At 40.6% G+C, this 20,881-nt stretch overlaps 1 protein-coding gene across 1 annotated transcript; it reads right to left on the minus strand.

Moving 5' to 3' along the window:
- Positions 1-455: 455 nt before the first annotated feature.
- LOC109909240 (retinal guanylyl cyclase 2-like) lies at positions 456-19,015 on the minus strand. Its single transcript, XM_031795245.1, has 19 exons — positions 18,589-19,015; positions 17,569-18,388; positions 16,578-16,879; positions 15,946-16,300; positions 15,610-15,694; positions 15,373-15,469; positions 15,152-15,286; positions 14,945-15,025; positions 14,487-14,663; positions 14,156-14,312; positions 13,429-13,578; positions 12,934-13,082; positions 7,084-7,247; positions 6,673-6,865; positions 6,307-6,481; positions 3,320-3,418; positions 2,613-2,707; positions 2,430-2,515; positions 456-1,456 (listed from the first exon to the last, which is right to left on the minus strand). Exons 2-19 carry the CDS (start codon positions 18,314-18,316, stop codon positions 1,372-1,374), a joined length of 3,333 nt encoding a protein of 1,110 aa, XP_031651105.1. The 5' UTR covers positions 18,317-18,388; positions 18,589-19,015; the 3' UTR covers positions 456-1,371.
- Positions 19,016-20,881: the final 1,866 nt, after the last annotated feature.

The following is a 20,881-nucleotide window of genomic DNA, read 5'->3' on the forward strand; positions in this document are numbered from 1 at the left end:
CCACCTCTTCACTGTTGACGTTGAGACTGGTGTTTCGTTTCTTGCCAATTTCTCGCATGGAATAGCCTTCATTTCTCAGAATAAGAATAGACTGATGAGTCTCAGAAGAAAGGTATTTTTTCTGGCCATTTTGAGCCTGTAATCGAACCCACAAATGCTGATGCTCCAGATACTCAACTAGTCCTAAAGAAGGCCAGTTTTATTGCTTCTTTAAACATCACATCAGTTTTCAGCTGTGCTAAAAAAAAAAAATTCAAGTGATCAATTAGCCTTTTAAAAGGATAAACTTGGATTAGCTAACACAACGTGCCATTGGAACACAGGAGTGATGTTTGCTGATAATGGGCCTCTGTACGCCTATGTAGATATTCTATAAAAAATCTGTCGTATCCAGCTAAAATAGTCATTTACAACATTAACAATGTCTACACTGTATTTCTGATCAATTTGATATTATTTTAATGGACAATAAATTGGATTTCTTTCAAAAACAAGGACATTTCGAAGTGACCCCAAACTTTATAACGGTAGAGTATATTTCCTCTCACAACTTTGGAATGCTAATCTTACATTCTTACAAATGTTTTTGGCCATAACTTAAAAATGGAATTTCATATTTTCCCATAACTAACTAAAATTAACTCTCTTCAGGTAGAGATAAGTGCTCCTTTCAAAATGTTTAGAAGAGTGATGAAACAATAACAAAAATAGAAAATAATTTCCATTATGCATGTGATTAAAAGCTACAGTACAGTATGGGAGTGGAGAGATACAGTAGATCATTCTGTTGAGGTCTGGGACTTCAACTCCACTTGGCCATGTCCAGGTGGGTTACAGTTTATGTCAAACTGATGTCAAAATTTGAAATGTTTTGCATTTTAGCTAACTTTACACCTAACCCTTTTCCTAACCTTAATTAAACTTAATTCTCATAAGTTACTGCATTCATTCTCCTAACTTGCTGCGTAAATTCTCCTAACCCGCTACGATAACTTTGTTTTGACATAAACTGTATCCCATCTAGACAAAAATACTCCACTGACACGAAGCCACTTAGTGGCCAATGGGAGTCCAGAGAAATAAGTGCATAGTTCATTAAGAAGACATGCACTATCACTGTCGCAGGACAGTAATTCAACAACCTTCATTTCATTAATGTTCTCCCTTTCTGCTGTGCTGGCCACAAGCAGATTACACAGACAGCAGCCAGGCAAATCCTATTAAAGGAGACCATGTAAGCCGCAGTGAGTAGGCCGGTCCATGCCCTCTGTCCACCAGTCCTTCATCATCCTTTTCTCTTCCTCTCTCTCTCTTCGGATGTGACCTCCTCCTCTCCCCATTTTTGTCTCTCTCTATCTCTGTCTCATCTGCTCAGATTTTAGGCTTGTCCACCTCCCGGTTGGCCTTCCGAAATATCGTCTTGATCTCATCTGTCACCATCTCTTGCCAGTTGTCCCTGAGAATGGAAGATCCAAAAACATTTAAACTCTACGTACTTCCACTTCAAACAATAGAAGGACTATCAGATTATTGCAAACATGGCAATTGGAGAAACAAGACGAGACAAGATGACATGGCAGAAGAAGCAGAATGTTAATTGTCTTAGAGGATAGGAGGCTGGTGATGGGAGGACGGCTCATATTAATGGCTGGAATGGAGTGAATTACGTGGTATCACACACATGGAAACCATGTATTTGATGTGCACCATTCCAATTATTCCGTTCCAGCCATTACTACGAGCCCATCCTCCCCACCTGTGTCTTAGAGGTGCTGCCTCAAATAAGAAGGTGAAAAGAACGGAAGGACGGTAATGACGGTGAACCACTCGATTAACCAAAATGAATAGAGCTTTTCTAGGATGGTCAAGCTCTGCTCTGCTTTTAATGGTATTGAAGGTGATAAGATTAGAAGATTAGAGAAGAGATCAGATCAAGAGACTATGGATGGACAGTATAGGGGGTGGGGGTAGTAGAGGGTGCTCAACAAAATCCCACAGATTGTGAAAGCCACAAACCACATGCAACAGAAGACACCACACAACAACTAGATTTTCACCATGACACAACAGAGCACGGCATGCAAATTGCTAGCTACCTCCTCGATTTTGACTCAGAGAATCAAGCTTTTTCTTTGCTTTTTTTTCTCTTGTACGCAGCTATATCCTCTGGGTTCAGTCCATGATTGTCATCCCTAAAGTAGACAACACATGTACTGTAACACGACCATAACAGCCTCAATCACATCCTGGTACTCATTGGGACTCCATTTTGCTCATGCAGTGAATGATGAGAAAATGAGTGAAATGATTACACATAAACTGCTGTATAATCAATTAACAAATATTCACTGAATGAAATGTAGACATGTTAAGATGAACTTAGTTCTCGGCAGGGTCTCCACATAAGGTACGGTATTGTGAGGTCTTACCCTGGTTTAATCTCTGGAGGCTTCGGTAAAGGCTTTGTGAAGTTTTCTTTCCCAACCAGCCAGTATGTCTCTTCAATGCCTTTACCCTGTAGGAACACATCATTATTCATGATTTATTTATAAACAGTTGAAAGAAATCCTACAGGTGAACACATAGGATAATGTATTGTGAGGTGTTTATACCTTCAGCTCTGTCATGCCCCTGATGTCTATCTTGTAGCCCTCGTTGAGGGAGCGCAGGATCTTCACAGTGCTCATGTTTACATGAATTCTATAAGCTGAAAGGAAATAACACTGTCACGACAAACCATACCAGCAAAATAATGCAGATCCTGAGCAGAAATACACTGAGTGTACAAAACATTAAAAATACCTGCTCTTTCTATGACATAGACTGACCAGGTGAATCCAGGTGAAAGCTATGATCCCTTATTGATGTCACTTGTTAAATCCACTTCAATCATTGTAGATGAAGGGGGAGGACACAGATTAAAAATGATTTTTAAGCTTTGAGACAATTGAGACATGGATTGTGTATGTGTGTCATTCAGAGGCTGAATGGGCAAGACAAAAGACTTCAGTGCTTTTGAACGGGGTATGGTAGAAGGTGCCAGCCCAGGCGAACCAGTTTATGTCAAGAACTGCAACGCTGCTGGGTTTTTCACACTCAACAGTTTCCCGTGTGTATCAAGAATGTTCCACCCAAAGGACATCCAGCCAACTTGACGCAACTGTGGGAAGCAATGGAGTCGACATGGGACAGCATCCCTGTGGAAAGCTTTCGACACCTTGTGGAGTCCATGCCCTGACGAATTGAGGCTGTTCCAACTCAATATTAGGAAGGTGTTCTTAATGTTTGTAAATCAACACCAAGAACCTCTGATACTCACGCAGCCCAGTGGATTCCATACGCGAGGCGGTGTTGACTGTGTCTCCGAAAAGGCAGTACCGAGGCATGGTCAGACCCACCACCCCAGCAACACATGACCCTGTACACACACAACACATGAGCATCACATCTCAGACATCACATTGAGAAACCAAACCCTGGCCTGCTACTGTTTCAGCCGCCCTCGTTATGAATGATGGATCTCTACATACAGACAGTTAGAAAAGGAAATAGAATCAAAGTGATTGATTGTAATATGAAGAGCTTATTTCCAAAACAGTATATCCACAAATTGTTCACATTTGTGCTTATGGGTAGCTTCATATTCGTGTTAAACATAACTTTTCCAATTCATCGATTTTAAGTGTGTATTAAAATGTAGTTATTTTTTGCAAAACCCTATACAGTATATGCATTGTTTAGCTAGAATGGAATGTTCGCACACTGTATATTTGACTGCGATATGTGGTTGTCTCAACTAGCTACCTTAAGATGAATGCAATCACTGTAAGTTGCTCTGGTTAAAAGCATCCGCTAAATGACAAAAATGTCAAATGTTAATGTTTTACATACGGATCTTATATAACTGTATTGATAAAAAAAAAAAAAAATTAACTTCTTATGGCTGGGGGGCAGTATTGAGTAGCTTGGATGAATAAGTTGCCCAAAGTAAACAGCCTGCTCCTCAGTCTCAGTTGCAAATATATGCATAGTATTATTAGCATTGGATAGAAAACACTCTAAAGTTTCTAAAACTGTTTGAATGATGTCTTTGAGTATAACAGAACTCATATGGCAGGCAAAATCCTGAGGAGAAATCAAAACAGGAAGTGAGAAATCTGAGCTTTTTATGTATTCACCAGAGTCCCCAATGAAATCCCCTTGAGATATTAATGATGTTGCACTGCCTAGGGGTTCCACTAGATGTCAACCATCAATAGAAATTTGAATGAGACTTCTACGGTGTTGTGGGAGTGAATGAGAGCAGAATCTATCAGATGTCTGGCAGTCAGCCATTTTCTAATCACGCGCATTCCTCATGGTATCCACTTGCGTTCCATTGCTCATGAAGACACAAAGGAATACTCAGGTTGGAACTTTATCGAAGCTATATTTTAAAAACATCCTAATGATTGATTCTGTACTTAGCTTGAAATGTTTCTTCGAACTGTAATATAACGTTTTGAAGTTTTTGTCCGATGTAACGCTGACCAGAATGAGCGTTTGGATATGTATGCCAAACGCGCTAACAAAAGAAGGTATTTGGACATAGATAACGGACATTATCGAACAAAACAAACATTTATTGTGGACCTGGGATTCCTGTAGTGCTTTCTGATGTAGATCATCAAAGGTAAGGGAATATTTATCATGTAATTTCTTGTTTATGTTGACGCCATCGTTGCGGCTATTGTGACTTTTACTTCGGAGCGCCGTCTCAGATTATTGCATAGGTTTCTTTTTCCGTAAAGTTTTTAAAAATCTGACACAGCGGGTGCATTAAGGAGAGGTATATCTATAATTCCATGTGTATAACTTGTATTATCATCTACATTTATGATGAGTATTTCTGTTGAATGATGTGACTATGCAAAATCACTGGATGTTTTTAAAACTAGTGAATGTAACATGCCAATGTAAACTCCTATTTTGATAAATATGAACTTTATCAAACAAAACATACATGTATTGTGTAACATAAAGTCCTATGAGTGTCATCTGATGAAGATGATCAAAGGTTAGTGATTCATTTTATCTCTATTTCCGCTTTTTGTGTTTGGTTGGCACGTTATGTGTTTTGCTTCCAAAACATCCGGTGATTTTGCAGAGAGCCACATCAATTTACAGAAATACTCATCATAAACATTGCTAAAAGATACAAGTATTATGCATGGAACTTTAGATAACCTTCTCCTTAATGCAACCGCTGTATCAGATTTTTTTTTAACTTTGTGGAAAAAGCACAACAGGCAATAATCTGAGTACGGCGCTCAGACACAAAACAAGCCATACAGGTACCTGCCATGTTGTGGAGTCAACAGAAGTCAGAAATAGCATTATAAATACTCACTTACCTTTGATGATCTTCATCAACTCGCACTCCCAGGAAACCCAGTTCCACAATAACTGTTTGTTTTGTTCGATAAAGTCCATAATTTATGTCAAAATACCTCCTTTTTGTTCACGCGTTTAGTTCACAAATCCAAATTCATGACACACAGGCCAGACGAAAAGTCAAAAAGTTCCCTTACAGTTCGCAGAATCATGTCAAACGATGAATAGAATCAATCTTTAGGATGTTTTGACATAAATCTTCAATAATGTTTCAACTGGAGAATTCCTTTGTATTTTGAAATGCAATGGAACGCAGGTACCTCTCACGGGCGGTGCCTGACTGAGCTCATGACATTCTGCCAGACCTCTTACTCAATCAGCTCTTATTCTCTCCTCCTTCACAGTAGAAGCCTCAAACAAGGTTCTAAAGACTTTTGACATCTAGTGAAAGCCTTAGAAAGTGCAATTGGACCAAATTTACACTGTATCTTGGATAGGCAAAAAGTTGAAAAACTACAAACCTCAGATTTCCCACTTCCTGGTTGGATTTCAGGTTTTTGCCTGCCATATGAGTTCTGTTATACTCACAGACATCATTCCAACAGTTGTATAAACTTCAGAGTGTTTTCTATCCAAATCTACTAATACTATGCATATCTTAGCTTCTGGGCCTGAGTAGCAGGCAGTTTACTCTGGGCACCTTATTCATCCAAGCTACTCAATACTGCCCCCCAGCCATAAGAAGTTTAAACAATATAAGCTAATTTACCAACATTTCAGAAAATGGATATATGGTGTTTTGGAAAGAAACTCTTCATATTTATAAACACCTTACTTTGGCATACAACCATTGAGCAAGATTGATCATCTAGCTAATCAGACTAACTTCAGAGTGTGTCTGCCAGGCAGGGACAACCCAATGCCCTCTCTCACCTGAGTGTATCCCTATTCGTATCCTGACGGGAATGCCAGGCATGTGGCGCATCTGGAAGGTGCCCACAGAGCTCAGGATGTTCAGGGACATGTTGGCTATTTCCGCAGCGTGTTTGTTGCCATTTCTCTTGGGTAGACCTGATGCCACCATGTAGGCATCACCAATGGTCTCCACCTATACAATGCAAACAAGCAGGCATACAGTGAAACATTGGCACATTGATACTAAAAAAATCATCACGTCACTTGATCTGTGCTGTTGTGAAGCTCCCCTAGCACGACACCCAAACCCGTTTCCAGCAACTATGATGCCTCGGCTCAGCTCATTTTGGTTCAACACAGTAGTGTGAAAATAGTATAACTGACCTTGTATACGTCGTGGTTGCTGAGCACAGCGTCGAACAGCGTGTACAGGTCATTGAGCAGGTCCACCACCTCGATGGGATCACTGAGGGAAGAGATGGTGGTGAAGCCTACTATGTCACTGAAGTAGATGGTAACCTGGTCAAAGTACTCTGGCTCCACCGTCGCACCCGTCTTCAGAGCCTCTGCCACAGAACTGTAATGTGACAGGGGACATTTTGTGTTAGTGGTAACGTGTTAGTGGTAACGTGACATCGAGCAACAAACAATCATTTGAAGTTGAAAGTAAAGTACTACATCATGTAATAAAAGGATAATACCTGTGGCATCATACAAGAATGGTATCTTATAATAAGATGCCCATTGTCTTATTTAATTGTCTCTGTGAGTGTTATAACATGATGCTTGACTCACGGAGGTAGCATCTCAGAGAGCAGTTTCTCTGTCCTCTGTTTCTCCACTTCCAGCTCCTCTGTCCTCTCTCTGATCAGGTCTTCCAGGTTAGACGAGTACTGCTCCAGCATCCGCAACATGGAGTCAATTATGTTGGTCTTCTTGCCCTTGTTGATCAGCTTGAACTGTGACATACACCATCATCATCGGTTTACCACTACATTATGTAATATCAGGTATGACTTATGATCTCTGTAAAAATCCATAAAGCTATGAAAACCTGAATACTAGTGTTCTAAATAGGATGCATTTTTAGGTACATTACCTGTCAAAAGGTTGGACTCACCTACACCTTCAAGGGTTTTTCTTTATTTTTTACTATTTTCTACATTGTAGAATGTTAAACTATGACATAACACATATGGAATCATGTAGTAACCAAAAAAGTAACCAAATCTAAATATATTTTATATTTGAGATTCTTCAAAGTAAGCACCTTTGGCCTTGATGACAGCTTTGCACACTCTTGGCATTCTCTCAACCAGCTTCACCTGGAATGCATTTCAATTAACAAGTGTGCCTTGTTAAAAGTTAATTTGTGGAATTTCCTTCCTTCTTCTTGAGCCAATCAGTTGTAGGGAGTTTTTCCTAGCCACCGTGCTTCTACACCTGCATTGCTTGCTGTTTGGGGTTTTAGGCTGGGTTTCTGTACAGCACTTTGAGATATCAGCTGATGTACGAAGGGCTATATAAATAAATTTGATTTGATTTGATTTGATTTGTGTTGTGACAAGGTAGGGGTGGAAAATAGAAGATAGCCCTATTTGGTAAAAACCAAGTCCATATTATGGCAAGAACAGCTCAAATAAGCAAAGAGAAATGACAGCCCATCATTACTTTAAGGCATGAAGGCCAGGCAATACGGAACATTTCTAGAACTTTGAAAGTTTCTTCAAGTGCAGTCGCAAAAACCATCAAGTGCTATGATGAAACTTGCGCTCATGAGGATAAGTTCATTAGAGTTAACTTCACCTCAGATTGCAGCGCAAATAAATGCTTCACAGAATTCAAGTAACAGACACATCTCAACATCAACTGTTCAGAGGAGACTGCGTGAATCAGGCCATCATGGTCAAATTGCTGGAAAAAAAACCTACTAAAGGACAACAATAATAATAAGATAATTGATTTGGCCAAAAAACACGAGCAATAGACATTAGACCGTTGGAAATCTGTCCTTTGGTCTGATGAGTCCAAATTTGAGATTTTTGGTTCCAACTGCAGTGTCTTCGAGAGACTCAAAGTAGGTGAAAGGATGATCACCACATGTGCAGTTCCCACTGTGAAGCATGGAGTAGGAGGTGTGATGGTGTGGGGTTTCTTTGCTGGTGACAATGTCAGTGATTTATATGATTTATATGATATGCAACTTTTCAGGGAAGTTAGGAACCAATATACTCTAATTCTCTCCTTCTCTCTCTCGGAGGACCTGAGCCCTAGGACCATGCCCCAGGATTACCTGACATGATGACTCCTTGCTGTCCCCAGTCCACCTGGCCGTGCTGCTGCTCCAGTTTCAACTGTTCTGCCTTGTTATTATACGACCATGCTGGTCATTTATGAACATTTGAACATCTTGGCCATGTTCTGTTATAATCTCCACCCGGCACAGCCAGAAGAGGACTGGCCACCCCACATAGCCTGGTTCCTCTCTAGGTTTCTTCCTAGGTTTTGGCCTTTCTAGGGAGTTTTTACTAGCCACCGTGCTTCTACACCTGCATTGCTTGCTGTTTGGGGTTTTAGGCTGGGTTTCTGTACAGCACTTTGAGATATCAGCTGATGTACGAAGGGCTATATAAATAAATTTGATTTGATTTGATTTGATTTACACAGCCAGTTAGGAAAGCTAAGGCTAGCTTTTTAAAACAGAAATTTGCATCCTGTAGCACAAACTCGAAAAAGTTCTGGGACACTGTAAAGTCTATGGAGAACAAAAGCACCTCCTCCCAGTTGCCCACTGCACTGAGGCTAGGAAACATTGTCACCACCGATAAATCCACTATAATTGAGAATTTCAATAAGCATTTTTCTACGGCTGGCCATGCTTTCCACCTGGCTACCCCTACCCCGGGCAACTGCCCTGCACCCGCTATAGCATCTCGCCCAAGCCTCCCCATTTCTCCTTCACCCAAATCCAGATAGCTGACGTTCTGAAAGAGCGGCAAAATCTGGACCCCTACAAATCATTCGGGCTAGACAATCTGGACCCTCTCTTTCTAAAATGATCTGCCAAAATTGTTGCAACCCCTATTACTAGCCTGTTCAACCCCTCTTTCGTATTGTCTGAGATTCCCAAAGATTGGAAAGCTGCCGCGATCCTCCCCCTCTTCAAATCCCCCTCTTCTAGTGCTGTCAGAGCAGCTCACAGATCACTGCACCTGTACATAGCTCATCTGTAAATAGCCCATCCAATCTACCTCATCCCCATACTGTATTTATTTATTTATTTTGTCCTTTGCACCCGGTATCTTTACTTGCACATTCATCTTCTGCACATCTATCATCCAGTGTTTAATTGGTATATTGTAATTACTTCGCCACCATGGCCTATTTATTGCCTTACCTCCCTTATCTTACCTCATTTGCACACACTGTATATAGACCTTTTCTACTGTATTATTGACTGTATGTTTGTTTATTCCATGTGTACTTGTGTTGTTGTATGTGTCGAACTGCTTTGCTTTATCTTGGCCAGGTCACAGTTGTAAATGAGAACTTGTTCTCAACTAGCCTACCTGGTTAAATAAAGGTTAAATAAATGTATTTAGAATTCAAGGCACACTTAACCAGCATGGCTACCACAGCATTCTGCAGCGATACGCCATCCCATCTGGTTTGTGTAAGGGCAATTTGACCAAGAAGGAGAGTGATGGAGTGCTACATCAGATGACCTGGCCTCCACAATTACTCGACCTCAACTCAAATGAGATGGATTGGAATGAGTTGAACTGCAGAGTGAAGGAAAAGCAGACAACAAGTGCTCTGCATATGTGGGAACTCCTTCAAAACGGTTGGAAAATCATTCCAGGTGAAGCTGGTTGAGAGAATGCCAAGAGTGTGCAAAGCTGTCATCAAGGCAAAGGGTGGCTACTTGTCACCCCCTGACCATAGAGAGCTGTTTATTCTCTATGTTGGTTGGGTCTGGGTGTGATTTAGGGTGGGTTATCGAGGGGAATTGCATTTCTATGTTGGCCTGATATGGTTCCCAATCAGAGGCAGCTGTTTATCGTTGTCTCTGATTGGGGATCATATTTAGGTAGCCATTTCCCCATTGTATTTGTGGGATCTTGACTATGTTTGTGTGTAGTTGCTTTCTGCACTGCATGTAGCGTCACGTTTAATTTATTCGCTTTATTATTTTTGTGCTTTAAGTTTCTCTTCTAAATAAAGGATGGAAACATATCACGCTTCATCTTGGTCCACTCATTATGATGAGCGTGACATTACTTTGAAGAATCTAAAATATATTTTTGGTTCCTACATGATTCCATATGTGTTATTTCATAGTTTTGATGTCTTCATTGTTATTCTACAATGTAGAAAATAGTACAAATAAAGAAAAACCCTTCAATGAGTAGGTGTGTCCAAACTTTTGACTGGTACTGTATGCAAAAATAGAACGTTTCATAGTAAGTGAAATTTCAAAACTCAAGTATGCTTTAAATTGAGCATTATTGGATGACACATTCTCAGGATGGGTGAGCCGAGTATGTTAGTTGTTGCGTACTGCATTTGTTTTTACTAAACCGTACGTTCTAAATAGTGTGTAATACGATTAGTACACAGTATCTCGTTTTATTAAGTAGTAGGCAAGACTGATTTTGGACCCGGCCCATGAATGCTGAGAGACCAATTTCTGCTGTCCACAGCCTATAATTACCCAGACATATTCCCTGCATTACCCTGCTATGACACTGACAGCAGGTAACTGTAAGAATATTTCCCAAGATAAATACACAACGCAGAGGACGAGAGGTCAATAGAGTACAAAAGGTCAAGAGGACTAAAAGTCAATAGAGTACTAATGATGAATGGAAATACTGTTTTTTCTGTAATAGGGGATTAATGATCAATGGGTCAGAGACATGGGAGGAATTTAAGTCTGGGACTCATAGCTATATGGCAAGTTCTCATTGGTCCAAATTGATTCCTGAAATAGTATACTTGTTATTTAGCCATTGGCCCAGTTTTATTATAAGGAAATCCAATTGTTCAACCACAGGCTAGGGCTGGGTTCTAAAGTACATCCTGTCCCTTTGTTCTGATGAGACAATCACAGGAGAGAATCACAGGAGAGAATCACTGAAGAGAATCACTGAAGAAAATCACTGAAGAGAATCACTGAAGAGAATCACTGAGGACAGGGGAGAATGAACATCTACAGTTGAAGTCGGAGGTTTACATACACTTAGGTTGGAGTCATTAAAACTCGTTTTTCAACCACTCCACAAATTTCTTGTTAACAAACTATAGTTTTGGCAAGTCGGTTAGGACATCTACTTTGTGCATGATACAAGTCATTTTTCCAACAATTGTTTACAGACAGATTATTTCACTTAAAATTTACTGTATTACAATTCCAGTAGGTCAGAATTTTACATACACTAAGTGGACTGTGCCTTTAAACAGCTTGGAAAATTCCAGAAAATTATGTCATGGCTTTAGAAGCTTCTCATAGGCTAATTGACATTATTTGAGTCAAATGGTGGTATTTCAAGGCCTACCTTCAAACTCAGTGCCTCTTTGCATGACATCATAGGAAAATGGAAAAAAAATCAGCCAAGACCTGAGAAAAAAAATTGTAGACCTCCACAAGTCTGGTTCATCCTTGGGAGCAATTTACAAACGCCAGAAGGTACCACGTTCATCTTTACAAACAATAGTACGCAAGTGTAAACAACATGGGACCACTCAGCCGGGACCACACATACCGCTCAGGAAGGAGACGAGTTCTCCTAGAGATGAACGTACTTTGGTGAGAAAAGTGCATATCAATCCCAGAACAACAGCAAAGGACCTTGTGAAGATGCTGGAGGAAACAGGTAGAAAAGTATCTATATCCACAGTAAAACGTGTCCTATATTGACATAACCTGAAAGGCCGCTAAGCAAGGAAGAAGCCACTGCTCTAAAACCGCCATAAAAAAAGCTAGACTACAGTTTGCAACTGCACATGGGGACAAAGATCGTACTTAAGGGAGAAATGTCCTCTGGTCTGATGAAACAAAAATAGAACTGTTTGGCCATAATGACCATTGTTATGTTAGGAGGGAAAAGGGTTATGCTTGCAACCTGAAGAACACCATCCCAACCATGAATAAAATGCAAATTAATTACTTAAAAATCCAGAAATTCCCATGTGATTTTCTGGATTTTTGTTTTAGATTCCGTCTCTCACAGTTGAAGTGTACCTATGATAAAAATTACAGACCTCTACATGCTTTGTAAGTAGGAAAACCTGCAAAATCGGCAGTGTATCAAATACTTGTTCTCCCCACTGTATGTAAACTTCTGACCCACTGGGAATGTGATGAAATAAATCATTTCACTTTCATAAAATAAAGTGGTGATCCTAACTGACCTAAGACAGGGAATTTTTACTTGGATTAAATGTCAGGAATTGTGAAAAACTGAATTTAAATGTATTTGGCTAAGTTATATGTAAACTTTCGACTTCAACTGTACCTCTCAGTATAACATCTCCTCTTTGAATAAACCTATTTTTCTCCCCCTGAATTGATTTGGGGTGTGTTTTATTGAAGAGTAACGTCAACTGCTAATATAACCATGGAGACAGTTGAGTGTTGCTGACCCGGTCAAAGATCTCATCGAAGGCTGGTCTCCGGTCAGGCTGTTCACTCCAGCACTGTTTCATCAGCTGAATACACTCCAGAGGAGCCTGATCTGGGGCCACCGTAGGCCTGCACATGGGAGGAGGCTTCTTCACCTTACGGATGATCTCTGATTGGGAGGAAGAGAGAAAGAGAGGTGAGAGGTTATATAGCAACAGCACTAGAGCATAACAACTCATTACACAGCTTATTGGCAGCTGGTACTAGACAGTTTGTCAAAGCAAAGCAGAAATGCTGTACAATATGTAGCTACATAGATAGGTACATACATCCACTGTAGATAGGGAAATTATAGTGATTTACAACTCTGACATTACTCGATAGATACCAGTATAACTAATCAATCAATTGATGTTGATTCACAAAATACCAAAAAATGACCTCAAGGTAAAACAAAACATTTCCTCTCTGAGTGGATTGTATGGTTTTGCCTGTTTTGTATCCCCCAGACCTACCCGCAGGAGTCAGACCCAGCATGCAATACGGAAGTCCTCGGACAACCACCTCTTGGAGTATAATGGCAAAACTATACACATCTCCTTTATAGGTGCCCTTCCGAGAGTTCTCCACGTCTCGGAGGAACTCTGGAGCTGTCCAAAACTGATCTGAGATAAAGAAGCACAGGGTCATGATTTTGGCATGGTAGTTAAATGCAGCACATTTAAATGACATAGATGTATGCTCACAAACTAGAAATACAAATGGTTGTGTGTGAAGTCCATCTTTAAAGGTCCAATGCAGCAATTTTAATTTCAATATCAAATCATTTCTGGGTAACAATTAAGTACCTTACAAAAATAGCTTCTTAGTAAAATTACATTTCTCAAGCAAGAATTTTGCTAGGACTGTCTGGGAGTGTTCTGAGAGAGTGGCCTAACTGGAGGAGCCTAGTGGGAGGGATGTGTAACCTGAAAACTGTTATTGGCAGAGAGGAGGGAAAACTCTCTTTGTTATGATGTCACCTGGTGGTCCGACACGACACCCATGCAAAACAAGCTGAAATTTAAGGCAGTATTTTCAAATAACTCTTACACTTAAAGGGCATTAACATAATTTTCAAAATTTCACAGAGTTATTTCAACCTCATAGTGTGGAAATATATATCACATTTTTGACTGCACTGTCAAAAAAAAGAGTGACATTTCTTTCCCAAAAATGTGCAGATCTAGGCATAGATGTTACCTTCAGGTGGAACTAGATTTTGGGGGGATTTCTGGGATTCCAGTAGCTCGTTAAAGCCATAGTCTGTGATCTTGAGGACAAAGCGACCGTCCACCACACAGTTCCGTGACTTCAGCCGGCCGTGAGGGAACTCTCGATGGTGCAGATACTTCATACCCTGAGAGGCCAATATGATCAACACATGTAAACCATTGGTGTTACTTATGACAAAGTACTAGAAAAACAATTTAAATGAACATGATCAGGTTTTATAAGATATGTTAAAATCTTATTGGGACAAATTAGACTAGCAGAAAAAGTTCTGTAACATGACATGTCAAACATGTCATACCTTGATTAGATCCAGCAACAGAGAAGACTTGAACATCCAGTCCAGCTTCACGTCGTCGTTCCTCAGGAGGTCCTGCAGGCTGCCACGGGAACAATGCTCCGTCACCACAGCAAACATGTCACAGTCTGTGAAGAACCCCAGGAACGGATTGATGTTCTCATTTCGCAGATCCTTCATCTGGACACATTCACACAAAATGAAGACCCCAAAGTTAACAAAAAAAAACTCACATCCCAGACAAGATTCTATACATTATATTATTTCTCTTGTTTTCTTAATAGTATAATACTAATAATAAAATATCTATATATGAAATAAAATGCAGTATATACATTTATATTAAATGTTTTATTAGCTATACTATTTTAGATATTTATTTCTGCACTGTTGGGTAGAGCTTGCAAGCATTTCACTGACCTTGTGCTTGAAATTGCTGTTGTTGTTATGTTTTATTTTACCTTTGTAAAGATCTTGGTCGTGCTCTGCTTGACTTCCTTGAAATGGCCTTCTTCAAACTTTTTCAGCCACACCCAGTCACCCTGTGAAGCCATGGACAAAAATATGTGGTTTTATCCTGGCTCCATTCTCTACAAGTCACGTTGAAATCTTTTGGGATAGGAATGAAAATTTGACTTGTGGTTCAGTGGTCAACGTCGTCTACTTACCTCATAGACAGCTACATTTGTGGTCTCATGTGTTGCTGTTGTGATGCTGTCCACAGAGTGGTGCGGGTCTCCTGAATGCATACTGTTGTTGTCTATCGCACTTTTAGAGTCACCCAGGTCCTCTATAGTGATTTTCTATGAGGCATAAAATATATGAATGAACATACAGTATATCAGATAGAGGTAATATTGTAGAGGATCACATGGGACAATATATTTACTCTCTTGCTAAGCTGAGGGTTGATGAATGTGAGGTCCTCTAGAGTCAGTAGGATCCGATTGGGACCCTTCACCAACTGGATCTGCTGGATTCTCCTCCTGCCAGCCAATCAGAGAGCATGTCAGCCAAGATCACAGCACACCAATACCAACTATCTCTGTCTGGGTTTATAGTCTCTATGTATCTGAACAGCATAAACATACAGTAAGAAACAGAACAGTACAGTGAGAAGAGTTACCTTACAAACAGACTTAGACCAAGTCCTCCCACGATCATAACGAAGAGGATCACAAACACCACTATGACGAAGGTTATCTCCACACCTGAGACACAGGTAAGAGATGGAGACTAAAGACATAGTTTGGTTGTGTGATGGAAGAATGAAATACACAAACTAACAACTTTATGTTTTACTTTAATTTATTTAGTAAATATTTCCTTAACTCTATTTTTTGAACTGCATTGTTGGTTAAGGGCTTGTAAGTAAGCATTTCACAGTAAGGTCTACCTACACCTGCTGTATTCGGTGCATATGACAAATAAAATATGATTTGATTTTAAACAGATTCTCTACCTCCAGTGCAGATTGTGTTTGGTTCAAACCAACAGCTGGAGTCTGAGGGAGGAGGGGAACCCCCGGGGAAGTTAATGGACTTCCCCGCGAAGCGGACCATGTTAGCGCTCAGGTCCACCATATAGGAGCGGTACAGCTGACCCTCCCATCCGTCGGAGTCCAAGATGACATAGTTAGTCTGGCTCTCCCCTTCAGTGTCTATCTGGATCTTCTGGTTGAAGCCAGAGAACGTCATGTTCCTGGTGAAATAAGCTAGGTTGGTCCCAGAGAGCCACTTGCCAGCTCTTCTGGCATTGTGCATGGCTTTGGCAAGGAGGTAAATACTGTTGTAGATGGTTCCAAACAGGGGGTTGACCTGGAATACAAGGAGGCCATTGATAAATTGTTTATTTGGCTAAAGTGATTAGCTTTTCCAAAACTGAGAGTGATACATTGACCTAAAACAGATAAAATCATCAAATGACCTGAAGACTATGGTGTTTCTCCATATAACCAATAATCAATAAATGCAATCAATGGCATTTTTATAATACTATTGTAATAACAATGTGATAACATAACAATCAATTGAAATTCAGATGGAATCCACTCACATCCCAAAAGTGAAAATATCAAAAAAGCACCCTCCTCACCTGCTGTGGGACCAGTGATATGGTGAGTTCCTCAAACCTCTTGGCCATGTTGAACGCCTCATTGAATGACATTAGATCTGAGGACACAGTGATGGTGAGCACGGCGTCGTAGGCCTGCCGCAGCTTGGTGTTGTTTTGCAGGAGGAAGTAGGATGTGTTGGCGTAGGGCAGGCTGTAGAGCAGGGTGTCGTAGGGGACAAACACGTATCGGCCCTTTGTCAGACCCATCTCATGGGCCTTCAGCAGGAAGGCTGTCTGCTGCTCCCCACCAATCAGAGCAGAGTGCATGCACATGATGATCACTGGAACACACAGGACAGAGACAGTGAGGGGTCGCCACCTGGAATGACCATGTGCATGAAGGAATTGCATCTCTGTGCATGTTGCTGAATCATCCTACTGTAAAAACTGTAAAATAACTTAATCAACACAGGTTGAGGTAACATTCATCATTGGCCAACATGACCCTCCCTACCTTAAAGGGTCAATCTGTAGTTGCTGCATAACATTTGGGACTTATAAATGAATGATATGTACCCATTGATTCTAGAACAATATAACTTATGTCTCATTGGCTTATTCCAACTGTCTTATCCCATCAGAACCCGAAATTAAAGCTCATTGTACTCCAATGTTTGTAAACAAAGTAAATGTAAACAAACACTTTATAGTCTCTAACATGGTTAAAACTATAATATTGATATCATGGATGGTTAGTAATTGTATCCATAGCTCTATCTATGAATTTGAAAGGGGTTAGATTTCTTCTACCCCATCCCTCAGTTTATTACGGAAACCAGGGCAGGGAAATGCTTTGTTATTGTTTCAGTTGAGGATTACCCTTTTAAACTGATCAATCACATTGTTGTGTAGGCCTTGTGTGTAGGCCTTGTGAGGCTTGATAGCATAACCTGCACATACTTCACTCGTATCTCTTCAGTAACTAAAACTTCCGCAAAGAGACGGTAAAGAAATTGTTAAAAACACTCGCCTTTGATCTCCCCCGCAGCCTGGATTCTGCTCAATGTACTCTCCATCTCCGTCTCGTTCATTCCCACCGACGCTACTATGCCAACGGGAAGTCCCTGGCTCCGCAGGGAGTTGGCCACTTTACCGGCGGTGTCCATCCAGATATCCTCATTGGAAGACACGATGCCGATGTTGGCCCAACAGAAATGCTTCAACACCGTGAACAACACCCGTGTGGGTGACGGCAGTGTCCGTGCGAAGGTTGGGTAACCCTTGATTCGATCCAACTCATAGTTAATACAAGCCCAGGAAAATATAGCTTTATCCCAGTTTTTGCTCAAAAGTGAGGCTGCGTCACAGTATCCTGGATTCGTGGGGCCGACGAAACCGTCCACCATTTTCTCGTAGTACACAAATGTGGTCAACGCTTTAGAAGTTTCACATGCTTCTTGCAGGATCACGAAGTCCAATTTGCTTCCCAAATCTAAACTGAAATCCTCGTTTATTCTACCCACGGCCAATTTAGCGGCCACCGCAGGTAGGGCCTTGGAGTAGACCGGGTCGCAGTTCCAGGGCCCAAGGACCCCAACTTTGAAGATTAAACACTGGACACAGCATGGAAACGTTAAAACCCCGAGCAGGACCCATAGCAGAAAGTTATAGAATGGCAGAGTTGTAAGGCTTTGTCTGCTCTTGAAGATGGTGGGGCTGTATGGATAGTTGGATAAATCCCATAGCACACCTCCAACATTTAGAGGAATATGTTGCATTATCCTGCTTGAGTATCCGTATTGGTGAACTGTGATCCTACATCAGAGCATTATAAACCAAACCAAAGACACCTGCAAAAAAAAGTTTAGAGTAGCCTATTTATTTGAACATAATTTCTAATTAGGGTTAGGCTACTTCAAAGTTCATTGAACTGCATAGCGTTAAAACAAAGTAAGCTATGTGAAAGTGAGATCACTGTATTTGATAGCATGTTTTCCCAAAGATACACTCGTGAAATAGCATAACTTGAAGCATAATAGGTTGCACTTACCATTGCTTTTCTTGGCCTTCTTGAAAGCTGAGAAGCCTGAAGAGAGTTTTTTAACACTCCTGTTTTTTCCCCCAGTAATCCTTACCTCACAATTTCAGTATTCTCTATATTTTAACTCATGTAAAATGTCATACCGTTGCCCAGTTGAAGACACAACACCTCATTATCTTTCTGGTCTGTATGATAGAGTGAGGAAGAGGCAGGAGCTCCCTTCTGTCTGTCAACTTCAGCACCCTAGAGAGCTCCTTACATCCCGCTGTTCGCGCTTCGCGAGGCTATCGCGCGCTACACAGGTTCACTCCACACGCAAGTTACATTTTTTCTCACCTTATAATATTAGCTCATTAGATTCAAACAGACTAACATTATGTATTATTGTAAGGTATCCTTAGAAAGTCAAGGTTACCTGATGCTCAACAGGTTGCAGAAACTTAGATTATTAAAGCATTCAAAATTAAGCGATATTTTCTTCAATGTCAAACTTATTTATATTGAATTTCTAACGAATATATATTGTACAATATAGCAGGCCAAGATCAACCACGCCAATTCAATCAAAGCCCTTTCAAAGTGACCTGTAGGCAAAACGGGTGCTGCACACGGACCTAATCCATATTCGGTAAGGCATACTATAAGAGGATTGTCAATGCACGTTGGAGTCTCTGAAACACATTACCGTCCCACAAAGCCTTGTCAAGATAGTAGCCTTATATTCAATAGAATATCACATTTTGATTTACAGAGAGGGCTCTAAAGAAATATAATTAGACATTTTCTATTTGGCACTAATAACAGTGATGAAGATGAAAAACTGAAAGTATTTTTTCTAGTGTAACTTAACTTGTTTTTTTCCTTTGCCATGGAGACAGCTTGTTGCATGAACAATATGCACCGAGCAATAATTGGTCTGATGCGTTTATGTGACAATGATAGGCCTCACACTTAAATTGAATTTGCTCTCAGGTGTTGAGGGAATAATTAACGTTAACGAAGGGTTCTCCCTGCTCGTGTATCCCCCGAGCTCCTCAATATTTGCCTGCGTCAGTCATTTCAGCTGTTTTGACGTCGCATTTCAGGAACCCAGTACCAATTTAGACAGATTAGGCTAGTGGCAGGGCCTCCCCCCCAAAAAGTATACCCCTACCCGAGGTCGAACAAAACACTACCATATTTTTTCACATCTCTAATGCCTCCCATTTATTAAATGGTTGGTTGTGAAAAAATATTTTACTCAAAAACTAAACTCCAAACGTGCTGAATAATGCCTGGCTGGAGGGGGGATGGGTCACATAAACTCATGTAACCCAATATTGCAAGCGCTGATATTGCTCAAATTTGGAATACAAATAGTCAGTTGTCTGCCTGACATACACAAATAAACCGCATTAGGATATCTTAATGCATCTAGCCAATTGTGCGCCACCCATGACAGAGCCTGGGCTTGAACCCAGAATATCTAGTGGCACAGCTAGCACTGTGATGTAGTGCCTTAGACCACTGCACCACTCGGGAGGCCCCAGAAATGACCATTTTCACTGTCTCAGCCCACTTGTTTTCCTTAGAGCCAGTTACAATAGCTTCAACACAAAAACACTTGTAACTGTATGTATTTTTGTCAGGCAGAGCCATACAGCACTGAATCAGAGCAAATTTGACTTGGAAAGTTGTCTTTCAAAGATATTCTCTGGTGCTTTGTATGCTTTTTAGCCAGTAGTTCTGAAAGTAACACCCATGAGCCAGAAGTGGTCCCCGAAAATTGCGTACTACATTACGTCACATGTGCAGATATGTGCACCACATCATTGCTCTGTCTTTCGCTCTGCTGTGTGTGGATCTTGCTAGCTGTCACTCAAATGGCTAGGGGCTAAAGCTCATTGATTTGAACTCTAATTTCTAGAGGGCTGGCCCACATGAGGGAAAATGTTTACCTTCCAGTAAACAATCACTTCCCAACTAGGGATTTCGTGGCTAATTGAGGTAAAACAGTCATTCTGCTCATAGATTATGCATGTATAAACTTCAACACCCCACCCCCTCCAGCCAACCATTATTCTACACTTACTGAGTTTAGGGTGTGTTTTCCTTAGAGCCAATTGCAATAGCCACAACATCAAAACACGTGTAACTGTATGTATTTTTGTTAGGCAGGACAATACAGCACTGAATGAGAGCAAACTTGACTTGAGAGTTGTCTATTAATCAGCAACAAAGCATTTAATAAACGGGAGACATTGGAGATGTGAAAAAATATGGTTGTGCTTTGTAGGGGTATCTCAACACCTAAAGCCCTTTT

Source organism: Oncorhynchus kisutch, linkage group LG18 (genome assembly GCF_002021735.2).
Source record: "Oncorhynchus kisutch isolate 150728-3 linkage group LG18, Okis_V2, whole genome shotgun sequence".
Classification (NCBI taxonomy): Eukaryota; Metazoa; Chordata; class Actinopteri; order Salmoniformes; family Salmonidae; genus Oncorhynchus; species Oncorhynchus kisutch.

What these genes read in the sequence shown, in the direction of transcription:
- LOC109909240 (XM_031795245.1), bottom strand. Translation starts at nt 18,316, where the DNA reads ATGCAACATATTCCTCTAAATGTTGGAGGTGTGCTATGGGATTTATCC. An exon ending in AAATCTAGTTCCACCTGAAG is followed by an intron (nt 13,579 to 14,155) that starts GTAACATCTATG and finishes TCTTTATCTCAG; the next exon opens with ATCAGTTTTGGACAGCTCCA. An exon ending in GCAACCACGACGTATACAAG is followed by an intron (nt 6,482 to 6,672) that starts GTCAGTTATACT and finishes TGCATTGTATAG; the next exon opens with GTGGAGACCATTGGTGATGC.